General features: G+C 43.0%; 1 protein-coding gene across 3 annotated transcripts; it reads left to right on the top strand.

Annotated features, from left to right (window-relative positions):
- Positions 1–417: 417 nt before the first annotated feature.
- LOC139593878 (protein mono-ADP-ribosyltransferase PARP14-like) lies at positions 418–16676 on the top strand. Of its 3 annotated transcripts, XM_071435332.1 has the most exons (19): positions 423–670; positions 772–878; positions 972–1005; positions 1631–1705; positions 2404–2601; positions 2762–3046; positions 3953–4189; positions 5097–7342; positions 8187–8420; positions 8694–8915; positions 9909–9990; positions 10892–11041; positions 11545–11607; positions 12470–12637; positions 13466–13684; positions 13784–14371; positions 14835–14980; positions 15571–15745; positions 15969–16676. In XM_071435332.1, exons 1-19 carry the CDS (start codon positions 478–480, stop codon positions 16256–16258), a joined length of 5712 nt encoding a protein of 1903 aa, XP_071291433.1. In that variant the 5' UTR covers positions 423–477; the 3' UTR covers positions 16259–16676. The 3 variants fall into 3 exon arrangements, with proteins under 3 accessions (XP_071291435.1, XP_071291433.1, XP_071291434.1); XM_071435334.1 differs by lacking the exon at positions 15571–15745 and having other exon boundaries at positions 418–670; XM_071435333.1 differs by lacking the exon at positions 2404–2601.
- Positions 16677–17029: the final 353 nt, after the last annotated feature.

Genomic DNA, 17029 nt, shown 5'->3' with positions numbered 1-17029 from the left:
TATTTTGGTGTCCCATATTTGGCCACAAGGGTAAAATACACAGCACAAAATAGCTGAAAACAAACCTTTGCAAGAGAAACTCCTGAGCACTCGGTTGAAAACTCAGCTAGCAGAAAAGTTGGTCTGAAGTAAACACCCATTGCAACCTTCCACGGTTGTGGAAGCATCTCTGGCAAGGAGTGATGAAAGCGGTAATTTTACTTTATGTCGTGACTTCATTTGAAAGGCTAAGGGAGGGAGAGTGAGTGTTAGCCAGTGGTTGAGCAGTGAAAGTTCCGAGGCTGAAAACACTGTGACGCTTGGTTCTTGTACGGCTCTGTGGAGGCGCGGGGAGCGGCGAGAGGCCGCCCCGGACCGCCGGCCGCCCGATGGGCCCGGAGGCGGAGGCCGGTTCCCGGCACTGGGCGGAGCCCCAGGCGTCGCGCGTTCCGAGAATCGAAAGCGAAAACGCGCCGGGAGAGGAGCCGCTCAGGAGCCATGGAGGGGCAGTGGCCGTGCTCCTTCCCGCTGCTGGTGCGAGGGGACTGGGGCCCCGCCGAGCCGCCGCCCTCGCTCAGGAAGAAGCTGCTCTGCTACTTCCAGAGCCAGAAGCGCTCGGGCGGCGGCGAGTGCGAGCTGCGGACCGGGGATGACAGCGGGACCATCCTCGTCTGCTTCGCCCAGCCCGAGGGTGAGCGGCCGGGCCGGGGCGGGGGGGCTGATGGCGATGCCCGCGGCTAGACGGGCGGGGGGCGGCCGCACCCCCCTGACCGGTGTCTGCTCTGTTGGCAGTGAGGGAGCGGGTGCTGAGGCGGCCGGCCCACGAGCTCGTGTGGGGGTCCGCAGAGCGGCTGTCGCTGCAGGTCACGGCGCTGCCCGCGGGCGGCGACCCCGCGCAGGTGAGGCGGGCGCGGCGAGGCGGGCGCGGGTCCGGGCGGGCGGGGTGACCGCTGGTGACCGCTGGTGACCGCTCTCCTCTCGTTCCCTTGCAGGAGGCGGGTCCGGCCGGCGGGACCCAGGCGCCAGGTAGGAGCTGCGGCCGGAGCGGCGGGGGCTCCGGGGCTGGCGGGGCACCGGCCCGGCCAGCCCTGCGGAGCAGCGGGCATGGGGAAGCAGCGGAGCCGCTGCTCGGCCGGGCCGGCCGAACGGCGCTGTAGCGCTTTGATTCTTCTCCCCAGCGCTCCCCTTCACTTCCTGCATCCCAAACACGATGAATTCCTAAGGTGCCACAGTCCCCGAGCCACATCCCAGGCGCCGGACAGACCGACCACGCTATCACGGCTAATACAGACGCACACACACATATACACGGCACAATCAATGCACGCACAGCTACTCAATACACATCTGGCTAATACACACACATGTGCAGCTTTTTGTGTGAGGAAAGTGCTGTACTGCGTGGCAGGACCAGCAGTGGTGGTTCGTGCAGCTTGACTGTGTGCTGACATTATGCCCGAAGCTTCTTGAGCTCAGCGTCTTTCTGTAACCAATTCAACTTTTGGCTTAAAAATAGAGATATCTGTGGAAGTCTGTGATTCTGACAGTGTCAAATGAAAATTCAAGCTGTGTTAGCTCCTGGGTGTACATTAATGTGTCCATTTTCTTCTTGAAGTACCCAGCAACTGAGAAACTTGTCATTTATCTCTAGATAATGGACCCCAGGTGTCTCTTCCCATCTGCCAGAATAAGGAAACTCCTGTGTGTACTCAGCAGGAGAAGACAGGTAAGTGTGTCACTTACCTGGTGGTGACCATTGTATTCTTGCTCCTTTGGTTTTCTGGACCTTTCTGCTGCAGCAGTGCCCTGGTCACCCTCGTGGCTTGTGTTGTTTGTCTGATGTAGTGTAGTAATTGTGATCCCAGGCTAAAAGAAATAAATGTATTTTTTCCTTTCTGTGAGTCCCTTTAGAGCCCCCGCTTCACTGTCTGCCTCAGACAGGTCACTTCCTTTGGGGACAGCAGTGAATGCTGGCCTTTGTTCTGGCTGAGGCTGTCCCTACCCAGACCTTCCCAGCTGCTGCCAGCCTTGCTGGGGCAGCCCTGTGCCGGAGCATCGGGAGCTGTGTACCACGGTACACCTGAGCAGCCGTGGCAGCCAGCAAGTATAAAACCCAGGTGACCCACAGCTGTCTCTGGAACTGTGAATGGGGAGCACTGGTTCCCCTCACTGCGTGTTTGTGAAGAAGCTTTTGTATCTTTTACTTCTGCTGTCCTTGCCTGGTGATGAACTGAAGCATTTCCTCCCTATGTGTTGATGCAGCAACTCCTGCTAGTGATCTGCTTAACTTTGGGATTCTTACCCTGTTGTTTTCCCTGCCCCTGAGTGTGATCTGAACAAAAAGTGGTATGAAAGCTTGGAAGGTGGGAAGCTTGGTTTTCTTACCTTTTGCCTAAGGCATTAGGGTGTGATCTTTTATTTCAGAATCATGTGAGAAATTGGAAGCAGAGAAAGCAACCTCTAGGAATTCTGCTGTAGTAGTAACCACTGCCTTTGGGGAGAAAATAGAAGATGAGTTTTTGGAAATGTACTTTGAAAGTAAAAGGAGGTCTGGTGGGGGGCCCATTGAGTCCTATGTCAAAAAGGATGACCAAGTGATCATCACCTTTCAGGATGAGCAAGGTATGTTATGGGTGTTGCACTGCCTAAGCTCCCTTTTAAAAATAGGCCTTTGCTGGTGCAGGATCTCTCTGTGGGCATTGCTCCAAGCAGAAATGGTATATTATTGCTATTGTTTAACATGCTACTCTGCTGTGACATCTCTGTTTTTCTGTGGGACTAGATGCCCAAGAAGTTTTACAAAGAAAGCATCACTTGAATAAAATTGATCTGGTTGTGAAGCCATGGCAAGTGGCAACTTCCCAGGAGTCTTGCCAAGTGGAGAACTCTGAAGGATCCCTGCGTCCCAGTGGAGTTGTGCTGGAAAATGTGAAGGAGACAATCGAAGATTGCATGTTAATTTTGCTGGTAGAGAATGTCAGTGGCTTGTCAGAGGAGGATGGTGACTTCAGTGTGGAAATGATACCTGAGTTATCTGCTGCTGTAGTTACTTTTACTGGAAATACTGGTAAGAAGGAGTCAGAGTTGAAGCTCTTTTTATTAGGTACATGTTTGTATGCGTGTGTGTGAGTGAGATTAAGCTGGAAGTATTATCTTTTGTATTTTTAAAGTTTGATCTGATATTGTGTCCTTTTAAAGGAGGATTTACTTCACTTAAATTAATGCCATAACCTTTATCAGTGATATAGAGAGGCCAGTGCAAGTCAGAAAGAGAGCTAGCTCTGGTTTTGATAGTAAACACAACAGGTAGGACTAAAACCAAACTATAACTTAAAACAAGCAATGAAGGATGTTCTTGGTCTGAGAGCAGAACAATGGTAAAAGCTGTCCTTGCCAAAAGGTGTCCTTCAGAGAAGGTGTAGGTTTTTCTGCCTTAGAAATTATTTGTCTCTCAAGTCATGCTCCAGTCCTAAATTTTTGGTGTATCCTTTAGGAAATAAGTGAATCTTTAAGAAGCTTAATTATTTTTCCTTGACAGACGGAAAAGTGATTTGGCTGTCTTTTATTGTGAGGATAACAGGGGGGAAATAGCTGAAATGAGAATGTATTTATCATAAAATGGAGAGAATTTGAATTGTTAACTTGTGTTTTATTATTTATGTATGAAGCCATAGCCTAAAAATGAACCTGATGTTGTTTTTTCGCTGGAGCTAAAGAACCCAGTGACAGTCAATAGGAAAACCAGTGGCAAATTCCTGCTGCAGTCATTGTAGTCAACAATTGTAATCAACCATGAGGGGAATACTAAGTGACAGATACTGAATATGTGGAAAGAGGTAGTTTTGTGGGCAGCTCTGAACTGATTTTGTAATTCAGTGCTTTGATCAGTGTACACAGTGATAGTCTGCTAACATCATGGTAGAAAAACAAGCTCAGAGTTTGATCTTTTCTTTTTTCTTCTTTCGCTTTCTAGATGCAGAGGAATTTGCTGAAAAGCTGAATCAAAACCAGAGAGCAAGGGAACAAAACATTACTGCATGGTGCCTTCAGCAAACAAAAACTGTTAGGGCTGAAAATATACCACCCAACACCTCCAGTCACTACATAACTGTCTACTTTGAAAATGAGAAGTACGGCGGTGCACAGGCCGTGGATGTTCAACTGCTACCTGATGAAGATGCAGCTATCATTACATTTGGTGACCATAAAGGTAATGCAGAAATGCAGAGCCCTTATTGCTTTGAGAAACTCCAATTTAAAGACCAAAATGTGGATTTTCTAGAGAAATACCTCCTTTGCCCTTGTAAAATGGCAGACGTGGTGCTTTGCCCACAGGTCTCGTGCTAAGTGGAGTGCAAGCTTCAGTTTTGGACCAGCTGGCCATAAGGCATAGAATTTTTTCATTTTCTAGACAGTTTATTTCACCCAGGCCTTGATTCTTACAGGGTTCAGGTTGCAGTTTGAGTTCCATGGAGAGTGCACAGCCCCCTGGGCACAGGGGATTTCCCCCCACCTGCCATCTTGGGCACCAGCTGCCCATGGCAACATGCCAGTCTGGCTCATCTCAGGATAATTCCTTGGGCAGCATTTTGGCTGGAGAGCAGGTGCTATGGGCTGTTCAGTCAGTGGCAGAAAGATGAGTGACTGTGAAAAGTGTAGGAAAAGGGAGAAGCTGGGGGCATTGCAGTGAAGGGGAGAATTGATGAGGAGTTGAAGGAAAGAGATGGTCTTTTGGGAAAACAGAGGAGCTGTGGTTGGAACAGTGAGTAATAGCCCAGACAGCTATGGAGCTGGGCACTTCAAGTACAGCGTATAAGAGAAGTGGGGGCCGAGATTATGCACACCTCCTCCCTGAGGTGGATGCTGTTGTGCTTGACTGTCTCTCTTCAACTCAGTTTCTGGCATTTAAAATGAATAACTCGTCAAAAATCTGGAATTATTTCTATTTGGGAAGTGGAGGGAATTAATCTAGAAATGTTTTTAAAAATAACAAACACTATTATATAGAAAATACAGTTTTAAAGCCTCCAAACAATGAAAAAAAAACAAACCCAGAACAAAAGAGAAGATCTTAAGTGCTGACATTAATAACTTTTGGGGTTGTTTGTTTGTTTTAGATGTAACAAATATCCTGGCAAAGAAGCATTCACTCAACAAAACACCAATCTTTGTCTATCCTTACTACACCTCACTGGAAACGGCTCTATATGGAAAGGAAGGGCCACAGATAAACAAACCAGATCCAATTACATTGCCTCTGGATCCCTATATCTGGAATTATTTGCAAGGAAATAGTAGCTTAATTAAGGCAATAGATCATGAAATGGCAAAGTGTAATTGTGTGCCAGTGTGGCCTGATGCCCTCTGTGCAGATCCAACAGTTACTTTGCATCCTTCAGCTATTTTTTCTGAGCGGAAGAGATCAGTATCTCGATTGGTCAAGGCATGGAAAAAAGAAGTTTCCACAGCATTTTCACAAACCATATCAAAGTATGAAGCAATTAAATGTCAAGTAAGCACAGAGGTGTGGGAACCCATTAGGAACAGCTTTCCCCATGATGAAGTTCTGATAATCCCAAATATTTCCAAGGAATTACTTGTTCTAGTAGGTGAAAAAGAAATTGTGAGGAAGGTTGAACAAGAACTGAAGCTTCTGATCAAAAAGGCCACCAGAAAAATTGAAAGAGAAAAGCAAAGAACTGAACTGAAAGTCAAGACAGTGAATCCAGGGGAATATGGAATTTTACAGATTACTGGTCTGGAAGAAAAATTTCGTACAGAGTTCCCAGACCTGCAAATAACTTATGATAATTTGGAGAAGAGCATTAACCTATCTGGGGTGCCTGAGGAAGTTTACAGAGTAAAAGGAGAAATACTTGATCATGTATTCAAAATGGCAAAGAAAGCAATTAATGTCCACCCTTCTATTTTTCAGTTTTTAAAGCATATTGATAATGAAACTCTGTCACAGAGCCTGTTTATATCAAAACAAATTAAAGTCTTTTATGATCTCGGTGCGGGAGAGATCATCCTGAAAGGGAATGCTCCTGAAGATGTCCTAAAAGCAGAGGAAGAAATAAAAAAAGAACTGGACCACAAAAGTATTACTTTGGGGGATGACTCAGTCCTCCAGAAGGAGGAATGGCAGATGCTAGTCAAGGAAAACTGCTCTAATGGAGCTGTAGCAGTCACTCAGGCAGGGAGTCAGATCATGATTGCTGGTCTTTCTGAAGCTGTAGCAAAAGCCTTTGAGGAACTTTCCAGCTTTATAGATGAAAACACACAGGTGCAAAAGGTCATTGAAGGGAAGCTGATGGTACTCATAAAGTTTTTTAAGAAAGAGAAGGTCAATGATTGGGCTGCCCTCCAAAAAAAAGGCGTGAAAGTTGACTTTAGCACTCAGAAGAACCGTGAAGTTATATTGTTGAGTGGGCCGAAGACAAAAGTGCTGGAGGGAGTCAGCTTAGTTGAGCGAATTCTGTCTGGCTTGCATTGTAAGCGCGTGGTGATTGACTTGCCAGGAGCCAAGGCATATATAAAAGAGCAAGCACACCTTTTGGCCCCCCATATAAAAGAAGAGTACAAGTGTTTAGTCCTACTGGAAGAGCAGCCAGAAGAACAGAAACAACACAGTAACAGAGGCGAGCTCCATATGCAGGTGACCATGGGTGAAACTGTAATAGCGCTTTATAAAGCTGACTTGAGCACTCATCCCGTTGATGTTGTGGTGAATGCATCTAATGAAGACCTAAACCACATTGGTGGCCTGGCTGAGGCACTGTCAAGGGCAGCTGGGCCAGCACTGCAGGAGGAGTGCAATGAGCTGGTGAGGAGGCAGGGGAATTTGCAGCCTGGTGATGCAGTGATGACACGCGCCGGGAGACTGCCCTGCAAGAATGTCATCCACGCTGTCGGGCCCAGGTGGAGCAGGGAGAGACGAGAAATGTGTGTGAACCTGTTGAGGAAGACAGTGAAAAAATGTCTACAACTAGCTGAAAAGCACAAGCATCGTTCCATAGCTCTGCCTGCTATAAGTGGAGGGATTTTTGGCTTCCCGATGGAGCTGTGTACTTATTCCATTGTATCCTCCATTAAGGAGACCTTGGAAGAGTCCAAGGGGAACAGCAGCTTGAAGGAGGTTCATCTTGTGGGTTTTGCACAGGATAGCATTCAGGCTTTCAGCAAGGCATTTAGAGAAGTGTTTTCAGATTCTTCAGCTTCCTACAGGCCACTGGATCATGTCAGTTCAGTTCCTCAACCCAGGCAGAGGAGAGCTTCCAAGCATATTAATAACTTCCCATTCGTAACAACTCGGGAAGGCCTTCACATCGTCCTGCAAACAGGAAGCATTGAAGATGCTGAAGTAAGTGTTCTAAATTATCTCCTTTTGAAATAAAAAGTGGGGTTTTTTGTGTCTTTTTTTAAAACTAACACAAAACCAATGTCATTTGTGGTCATGCAGTTGGTATTGCACTTCCTGTGGAGAACCAGTGATTTTGATCATTGATTTCTGGTTGCCTCCTGCACTGAATTTCTGTTGGCTGGCTGATAGATACTTTACTGAGATTGCCAGTACTGGAAGCAACTCCATCCGGGACCCTTCTGCAAAACCTCTGAGGAGTAGATGCCTCCCACAGCTTGTGCATGCAGTTCCTCCAGTTGGCCAGGGCAGAATATATGTTAAAATGTGTATGGGACCCTTCCTGAGGAGCTAAATATAGGGTTTGACACAATGTTCAGTGCCCTTTGTACTTCTCTCATTCATAAGTTACTGCTTTTCTCACTTCTTTCTCCTTAGATTACCCCAAGTCTTGTTTGTCTTCAGTGTCTTCTTGTCCCCCTAAACCAGCCATACATGAGAGGCCCTGCCTACCTCAGTGAACTCAGATTTTGGTCTGTGAGCCTCTCTTTGAGAACAAATTTGCACAAATGTTTTTCAAATGGAGGCAGAATGAATAAACAAGGAATGCAGAATTGTCACTCCCATTAGGCTGAATTTCATTGTTAACTCAGTTTTGTCTTTCTTTGGACAGGCTCGTGATATTAGAATTGAGCATAATTTCTGTTTTTTTCCAAAACTTTGTTCTCTCTGGTTGCTGTCCCAAAAATTTACCTTGTAGACCATCAGGCAGGCTGTATTTGATTATCCAATGCAAAATTTAAATTTGATATTGGCAAGCTAGAGTTTTTGCTTGTGTGTTTTTCAGACATCCGTTGTTGTCGTCAGTGTTGGCAAAGATCTCCAGCTTGACAAAGGGCCACTTGGTAAAGCTTTGCTGAGCAAGGCAGGGCCAATGCTTCAGACAGGCTTGAGCAGAGAAGGTGGAGGAAGAATACCTGAGGAGGGATCTGTGTTGAAAACTAAAGGTTACAATCTGGCTTGCAGTGTTGTGCTTCATGCTGTGGTACCTGCGTGGTCCCAGAAAAACACACCTGCAAAGGTAAAAGGGTCTTTATTTGCCTGAATTTTTCTGGGATTTATAGTGTGTTTAATGCCACTTTTCCTCTGAAATGAGAGACAGGGTCATAGAAGATGAGAGAGTTTGATGCACTCTTTTTTAACTGTGGGCTGATCCCTTATTGACTAATAAATTCCTTGTGTATGGAATTAATTGTATTTTAATATGAAGAGATAGCTGAAATGGAAGGGGTTACATTACGCATACTGGGAAAAAATTACCTCCAGTAACTGAAAAAATAATTGTGCTTTACAGGTCTTGGGTGACATAATCACACAATGCCTGGAGATTGCTGAAGAACTGTCTTTGAAATCAATTACTTTTCCAGCAATTGGGACAGGGAATTTAGAATTCCCGAGATCTGTTGTTGCTAAATTATTGTTTGACAAAGTGTTTGAATTCAGTAGTGAAAACAGAGTGAATTCTCTTGAAGAAGTTCACTTCCTGTTGCACACAAAAGACACAGCTAATATTCAGGTGAGTTACTGTGGTTTCCTCTCTCTATTATATCATGGTGTATGTGAATCTGTCTTATGATACTTGGCTATCTGATGATATTCAAAGAATCTGCAAGGTGCTTGTTCTTACACTAAAGAAAAAGTTTGGTGACAGTCTCTAGATCATATATACTGAAAGTTGTCTTTTTGGTTCTACCTCCCATGGTCACCCACATATCGAGTACAGTCCTGCTCCCTTCCTATCCTTTTCTGTTTCCTGAGAATAATACATACAAAAGTGTAATTACTCTTTATCTCATGAACTCGCCTAATTCTTCAGCCTATAGGTCAGACAAGTTTGCTGAAACTGCTGCTTCAGTGCCTGCACCCTTGGCAAACAGGTGTGCTTTTGATGGAGTGCTGGTGTCTTTTTAGGAGGAATCATTGTGCTAGGATTGCTGTGCTGGTAAACTTTTCCAGTAGAAACATATAAGTATCCTGCATCCCCCTCTCTTCAGTGTCCCCTTAGCATAAATTTTCTATATCCACACTCGAGTTACTCATTTCACACCAAAAGAGAGCAGTCACACTGTGAATTGATGTCCAGATAGGTGTGTCTACATCTGTTGCCTTCTGTACTTTGTGCAAGAGCTTTCAATACATTTTGAGAGGCTAAACTTGAAGGCTACTGTGTCAAAGCCTGAGCTATTGTGCCTAGAGAAGGGTGGCATTCCCCGTGAGAGCTGAGCTAGTGTGAACTACTCACTCACTGTATGGATGCCTTCTGCTGCTGTATCCCTGTGGAATGGTAACTAGGGTTTGGCTCAGTTATTTGTGATTTTGGGTTGCTCACACTGAACAGCCTTGCTCTCTGAGAACAACATCTGTCAGGACTTGCCATCAACATTGTGGCAGATGATGTGAAGTAATTTCAATTTAGTTCTTTCTAAATGCTTTTTAACTTTGCTTTTCAAACCTTTATTTTTACTGTGTGGAGACTTCTACAGGGGTTGATTGTAATTTCATTCTCTAGGAATTTTCAGATGAACTTGAAAGCAGATCTATGGCTGTTAAAGGGCTGAAGCCTTCTCCAAATGACACGAGCCAAAGCACAGGTAAGGTTTATTCACAGAAGCTGTGTGCCTACTGATTTTTTTTTATTATTTTTTCCAAGTATTCCAGGGAATGCATTCATTATGGATATTTAGGTACTTGCTTGGTGAGCATGTCATTCCCAAAGTCTGAGTGGCTGCTGTGAAAGCCGTATTTTCAGGCTGAGTGTCTGTTATGTCTGAAATAGTATTAGAGATGATAAGAAAAAAAGCATTCCTGTCATTCTGTATCTGGATAGTGCCCCTCAAAATCGGAACAGCAGAAGCTATAAGGTGTCAAGGGCATAAGCAGTGCTTTTTCTTTTATTGATGCAGCAGTAGGTTAAACTGTGAACAAGGCAGTGTCTTCCTCTGTCCTGGGAAGGCAGGTGAGATCCTGGGTATGTGTGTTGAAGTGGTCTTTTTGAAATACTCTTAAATCTCTTACGTGTTCAGATGAATAGCAAAACCAAACTGAAATGTCTTTGGTATTATCCATCTTAATGGAACTGCAGCCTGTAGAAAAATGAGTTACATGTTGAAATCGTAATTATGATTTTACAAATAATACATGGGTAAAAAGTTCCACCTTTTCAAGAAGTAGAAAACCTGCCTGGAAACTCTGGGAGACACAGGAAAAAGGCAGGGAGACTTGGAAAGTTTGCTGCTCTCTTGCATTGGAGTTTTGCAATGGTAAAATGTCACTAAGTAGTGTCTGCATAACATTTTGCCTGCCATCCTGCCATGACAGAAATGATGGGAATGAGTGCAGGTTGAGTACAGACTCGTGTGAGAAGGAATGATTTTCAGTTAGCATGGCAGGCAATCCTTTCCACAGGCCGAATCTGTAGCCAGGTTGTGGTCTCTGTAGGCATTGTACCCAATCACTCTTTTCTGCTCAGGGTCTGTATTTCTTTCCCTGCAGCTTTTTCTGCCGTCCCTTCAACCTCAGCACACAATGGGCCTGAAATGACAATTGGCTCCGTGGTGTTCCTGGTGGCAGAAGGTGATATTACCAAGGAGGAGGGAGATGCCATTGTAAACATAACAAACCAAACCTTCAGCCTCAAAACAGGTATTTTAATTGATATTATGTGTGAAAAAAGTATGTGTGCTTGGAAGGGCTGGGAAGGAAGAGGAGCAAGTATTTTTCTTCAATGCTTTAAAGCCTTATATTTGCTTCACAGTGTTGTTTCTGTTTCGCTTCTTAGGGTACAAAAGTTCAATTAGGGAGTGTCTGAACTTTATCCACTTGTTTATCTATGTTACAGGACAGCATGTTTAAGACTCCCTTGCAGAAAAGGAAACTAAAAGTCCTTTTATAGAACACCTCTCAGACTAAAGAAGGAGACAAATGTTAGTGAGGTTTTGACCTTAGTGAAACTTGTTAGGTACTCAAAACATCAATTTGAATTGAAAAGCATATAAGGCTAAAATTTTGGCTACACTGTTTTAAATTTATCATCTGTAATGTTATCAGAAATGAGACATTTTTAGATGTGATGAGGCATACAGTTCTGCCTCAGATGGGACTTTAACAGCAGTAACAGTGGATCCATGTTGCTCTTCTCATTTAAGGTGTCTCTGGAGCAATTCTGAATGGTGCTGGAAAAGCAGTTGAAGATGAATGTCGTGTACTAGGTATGGTACAACATTTCTGACCTTTCCAAAGGTGTTAATGCATGGCAGAGAATCTCTTGGAACATTTTCTCAGTACCGACTACTGTAGTTCCATCTGTATTACACACTGTGTTACAGCAACTAGTTTTTAATCAGTTTATGTGGTATTTGTAAAACATCTAATGAGGGAAGAAAAAGAAAAATCTTCAGGAAGAGACAGCTTCTGAGCATACATAAAGATCCAAATCTATTGTTATTGTTATCCTCTTATTCCAATAAAGATTTCCTTGATAAAAACAGTCAACATCAAACAGAGTGATGAGCAAGGGGTGATGCCGGCAAAAATATTAATAGAGAAACCATTTGTAGGCCAAATACAGCTGTTGGACAGCAACTATAATGCAAGAGGAGTAAAGATGGATGAGTATGTGGTTTAAACCAGCAGAAAATAAGGGAAGTGGGAAATATGCAGGTGTGGAGATCAGCTTGGAAGATCAACCAAAGGAAGAGAACTATGGGGAAGAGATCTGAGGTAAACAAGCTGTTCTTGGCATAGGCCAAGAGGGCTAGGTGGCCTGCAGGTAGATGGCATATTTGTGTGTGTGTGTGTAGACAGACTGCCAGTCTGCATGAAGTTCTTCAAACCTGACAAACAAAGGCACATAATAAATCTATTTGCCAAAGGAGGCAAATATTTTACAAAAATAAACTGAGCTCTTGTGCCTTGGAAGAGCAAATTGGGTGAAGGGGCTGCTCACTTTATGGAAGGAGACAAAAGCTTATCCTGGGGCATATTTCTCAACATTTCTTATTTCCTAATGAAGACTAGTACACATCTATATTGGGGATAATTGTTGATTATTTTTTCCTACTTATGTTTCAGCCCAGCAAACTGACAAGAACTATATCATCACCCAGGCAGGAAACCTGCCATGCAAAAACATAATGCATTTTGTTTACCGAAGTGATATCAGGTCCCTGGTTTCCCAGGTGCTCCAGGAGTGTGACCTGCGGCAGTACACCTCTGTCATCTTCCCAGCAATTGGAACAGGTCTGTGTCTCCCTTTTCTGAAAAGGGTTCAGTGCATGTGATTCTGCTGATCTCAGGGCTCAGGTGATGAGTTTGATTTATCTGGAGAGGTTATTATTTGGTGAAGATATATTTGGAAGTATGCAGTCTTTAAAAATGCTATTAAGAGGCTTATGAAAGCTAGAAATCTTCACTCCTTACAGTGATCTAGTACATCAAGAGCATGAGTTTTCTAAAGCCAGTACTTCCTTGCTAACAGGGATTCAAAGGCATGTCTGTGCTTGCTGAAGAACCTGCAGCCTGGTATGTGTGGGCAGCTCATCAGAGAGTAGCCAGGGGCCTACTTCTCCATTGCTGAAGTCAGTAGGTGATGGAACTCTGGCCAGCAGCTGCACAAGTAGGATTGATACAAATGTCAAAAAGCCCAGATTGGCCCTTTTCCTTCTCTTGTTCTTGAGAATCCAGAACTGCAGCCCATGCACGTAGGAACCTCTTGCATGAATAAAACTAGGCTTGCCTTTTGAGCAAGGAATGGACTACTGGGTCACTGAGCAGCAGGCCCGTGGCGTGTTAGTTACCCAGGCTATATCATCTACATCATAACCTGATTGGTTGCCAAGCCAACAAAAGGAAACTCCCATTTTTCCCTTACTGGAGAGGTGGTCTCCAACTTTCTTTTCCTGACAAATAGAGAAACCTTTCTTGATTGCCAGCCTGATGTCATTCTCAACCTGTTTATGATCCAGGTGATTGTGTGGGTGTGTTCATAGCTCTTCTTTTAAGGATGTTTTAATTATCTGTAACAGTTATTAACACTTTCTAGAGCAAAATATCTGCAACTTTTTTCAGGAGAGGCATGCCGCAATCCAGCTGAGGTAGCTGGCAACATGATAGATGCAGTAACTGACTTTGCAAAAAAGAATCCTGCCACATCTGTGAAAACTATTAAAGTTGTCATCTTTCAGCCACATCTGATGAGTGTGTTCCAAGCAAGCATGCAGAAAAGAGAACAGTCTACTGCAACACAAATCAAATTGTTTGTTTCCAAGATGTATCACGCGGGTAAATGTAAGTAGATGTCACTTAAATACAGGTTATAGATCAATCTGTTTAGCACCAGCTAAAAGAGATTAATATTAATGACAATATTTATGTATTTCAATGTAGCACTCTTGAGCTCTGAGAAACATTCTCCAAAGGGAAAAACTAAAGTGGTTTTCGAAAAAAAAATTGACCCTGCTGTTGTGCAGATTTGTGGTGAAAATAAAAAAGAAGTGGAAGAAGCTGAAAAGTGGCTGAGAAGTGCAATTTCCAGTGAACAATCTCATGCAGAAATTGTAGACGAGACTATCTCTCATTTTGATGAAGAAGAGATTGAAGAACTGGATGACCTAGGAAAGAAATTAAAAATTTGTCTTATTTTGAAGAATACCTCTATTGAAATTACAGGGGTTGCAAAAGATGTCTGCCAGGCTTCTTCAGCTGTTCATAAAATGATCCGCAAAATAAAAGCTGCTAAAGAGGCCCAGGCAAAACTTCTACAAAGTTCAGTTGAATGGAAGTACAGTGAAAAGGATTCCTATGTACCCTTCAACAGTCTCACAAATGTGGAGTTGGAATATGCTTACAAGACAAAGCAGAAAATTGTTGAAGTCATCATTGGTGAGCGAATATACACAGTGGATATTGAACGCAAGACTGCTGTGGATGCCCAAGGAGGACAGATATCCATTAAACGTATTGACAAATCTGAAGGTAAGGAAAAGCTTCTTGACAGACTGATGTTCCCATGAAACAACCTGGTTGCATCCAGTAAGAGAAAAGAAAAGGGAACGATGAGAATATTTAAAATACATGTTAAAAGCTTTGTGCAGGTGCTTTTCTGGAGAATGTAGAAAGGAGCCAAATTGGAAAATAAAAGAACTTAGCAGCTATTTCAAATAATTTTGAAAAGAGAGTAACGTGTTCTGATGTTCTTAGCAGGCTTACTGGCAATCATGTTCTAATGTAGCAATTGTCATGCTACATCTCAGCTCACTTCTGTTCTTGAGCCATACCCTCTTCCATTTACTGCTGGTCCTTTACAATACAAGGAGATCGTTCTTTCTGAGTCATCCGTAAGCAAGATGTGTAGACTTCTAGAAGGATTTGTAGCAGGCCATGTTTAATTTTAGGCAGAGGATTTGGGTGAAAATGATTGATCGTGTTTCTTCTGCAGACCAAAAGTCAACAGTACTCCCTCCAACGTGGGACCCTATGGAAAATGAGCAACTCAAAATAGTGAAACTAAAACCAGGCTCAAGAGAGTATACAGATGTGCAAGAAAGGTTTCTGCAGACCTGTCCGTTATTCAGAATTGAAAAGGTAAAAGCAAGTCATCATTTCTGAGCATAACTAACTTAATGGCAAGTGACAAAGGATACTGATAACAGAAAAATAAATTCCCCATGGATTTCTAAAGTTGGGACAAGTCTTTCTGGCTGTCATTAACTTTATTCAGCTTTAATCAGTTTAATGTTGCAGTTGAGGTATTTGGAGCAGCTCTTAAGCAGTCACTTCTTCAGCTCCAGGCCTTGGAATGATTTTTTCTGTAGCAGAGCACATGTTTTGCCCACATAAGCCATGTGTGCTGTGCAGGTCCAGCAGGCATCTACAGCCTGGAAACCTGTGAAAAGATCCTGTATTGTTTCCCAGGAAGTGTTTGTCTCATGGTTTGGGCTGGGTTCTGCTATCTGCCATGCCTAAGTTTGGAAGGATTTGACTAACTTTTTTTCATCATCTGATATATGTGTATTTGAGCTAAGAGAGGACTCTTGGAAGCAGATAGAATGACTGATAGGCTAATTTTTTTCATGGCAGCAACCTACCCACTTTCTTTCTTTCTTTCTTTCTTTCTTTCTTTCTTTCTTTCTTTCTTTCTTTCTTTCTTTCTGTCTCACTTTCAAACTCCACAGATTGAAAGGGTACAGAACCAATATTTATGGAAAAACTACCAAATAAAAAAGTGTGAAATAGATAAAAAAAATGGCAACAGAAATAATGAGAGGCTTCTGTTTCATGGGACGAGCCAGGAGTCATTAACCCTTATTAACAAAAAAGGATTTAACCGGAGCTATGCTGGAATGCACGGTAATGTAACTTTCAAAACAACTCTTGTTTTCCTGTATAGGGCTAGGACTGATTTGCCATGCCATGTATAGCCTTACCTTGTATGCAAAATTATTTATGCAATTTGTATCTCCCTATTGCAAATAAAAAGCAGAGTTGTCCAGAGATTCACAGGCTCTGAAGGTGGCAGATAAGGAATTGTTGCTACTGAAACACTCACAAACCTTTGCTTTTCTGACTACAGCTGCAAACTTTGGAAACGGAACGTACTTTGCTGTTAATGCCAGCTATTCTGCCAACGACATCTACTCTAAACCAGATGGGAATGGGAAGAAGTACATGTACTTGGCCCGAGTCCTTGTTGGAGAATATTCTCTGGGGAAAAAAGGATCAATTACTCCAGCAAAAAAAAATGTTAGCAACTCTGTAGATCTGTATGATAGTTCAACTGATAACGTGAACCAGCCTTCCATGTTCATAATTTTTAATGACATTCAAGCTTACCCAGAATACCTTATCACTTTCTCTAAGTAAGTATTTTGATTGCAGCCACAACTGCATGTCTTTCAGCCTTTATGTAGGATAGAAACATCTTTAACAAAACACACAACAAAAATAACAAAGCATTATGTCAAATTAAATTCTGAGTTGATTTAAGCAATCTCTGGCAATTTCTGATCCCCCTGAAGCTTGTTTACACTTGAGCAGCTGAATGTATTAAGACTTGAGCACAATATTGTACTGCAATCCTCTTTTAGATTACGTAGTGAGCCTTTGTACTGTATCAGCCACACAGCCTTAGGGTCTTCCTAATTGCTGGTGGGGAATTGGAAGGGATAATGCAGCCATGGACTGTTCAGTGTTGCATTTCTGATGGCTTCTTACACTCTGTGACAATCTCATAACAAGTTATGTTAGAGCAGTTTTCAATAAAAGAACCAGTTGTACTAAATAGCTTGTGTTTGTCTAAACCTCTTTGAACATTTAGCATTGGTTTTTAACCACTGAACTTCAATGAACTTGACATTACAGATGTGGAATGACTTGTTTTTAAATACAATAACCCTGCTGCTTTGCAGAACCCCCAACTTTGAGAAGCCCTTGGCTCCTCTGAATGTATTGGGTTTGACTTACTTGGTTGTATGATTAAGAAAAAAAATCTTCCAATGCTTTCTTTACATAGTTAGGTTACTGTTACAATTTTACCCTGGATACTGTAGGGTAACTGTGGCCAAGGGACACCTTTTCTAGGGAAGGGGTGTGAAATAACACAAATATGCAAGTCAAGTATCTCAGTAGAGCTAT

This window comes from Agelaius tricolor, unplaced genomic scaffold, assembly GCF_023055355.1.
Source record: "Agelaius tricolor isolate 1412-34295 unplaced genomic scaffold, bAgeTri1.0.p SCAF_10, whole genome shotgun sequence".
In the NCBI taxonomy this organism is placed as follows: domain Eukaryota; kingdom Metazoa; phylum Chordata; class Aves; order Passeriformes; family Icteridae; genus Agelaius; species Agelaius tricolor.
The sequence above is the reverse complement of the archived record's forward strand: the minus strand, read 5'-3'. Positions and strand labels throughout refer to the sequence as shown.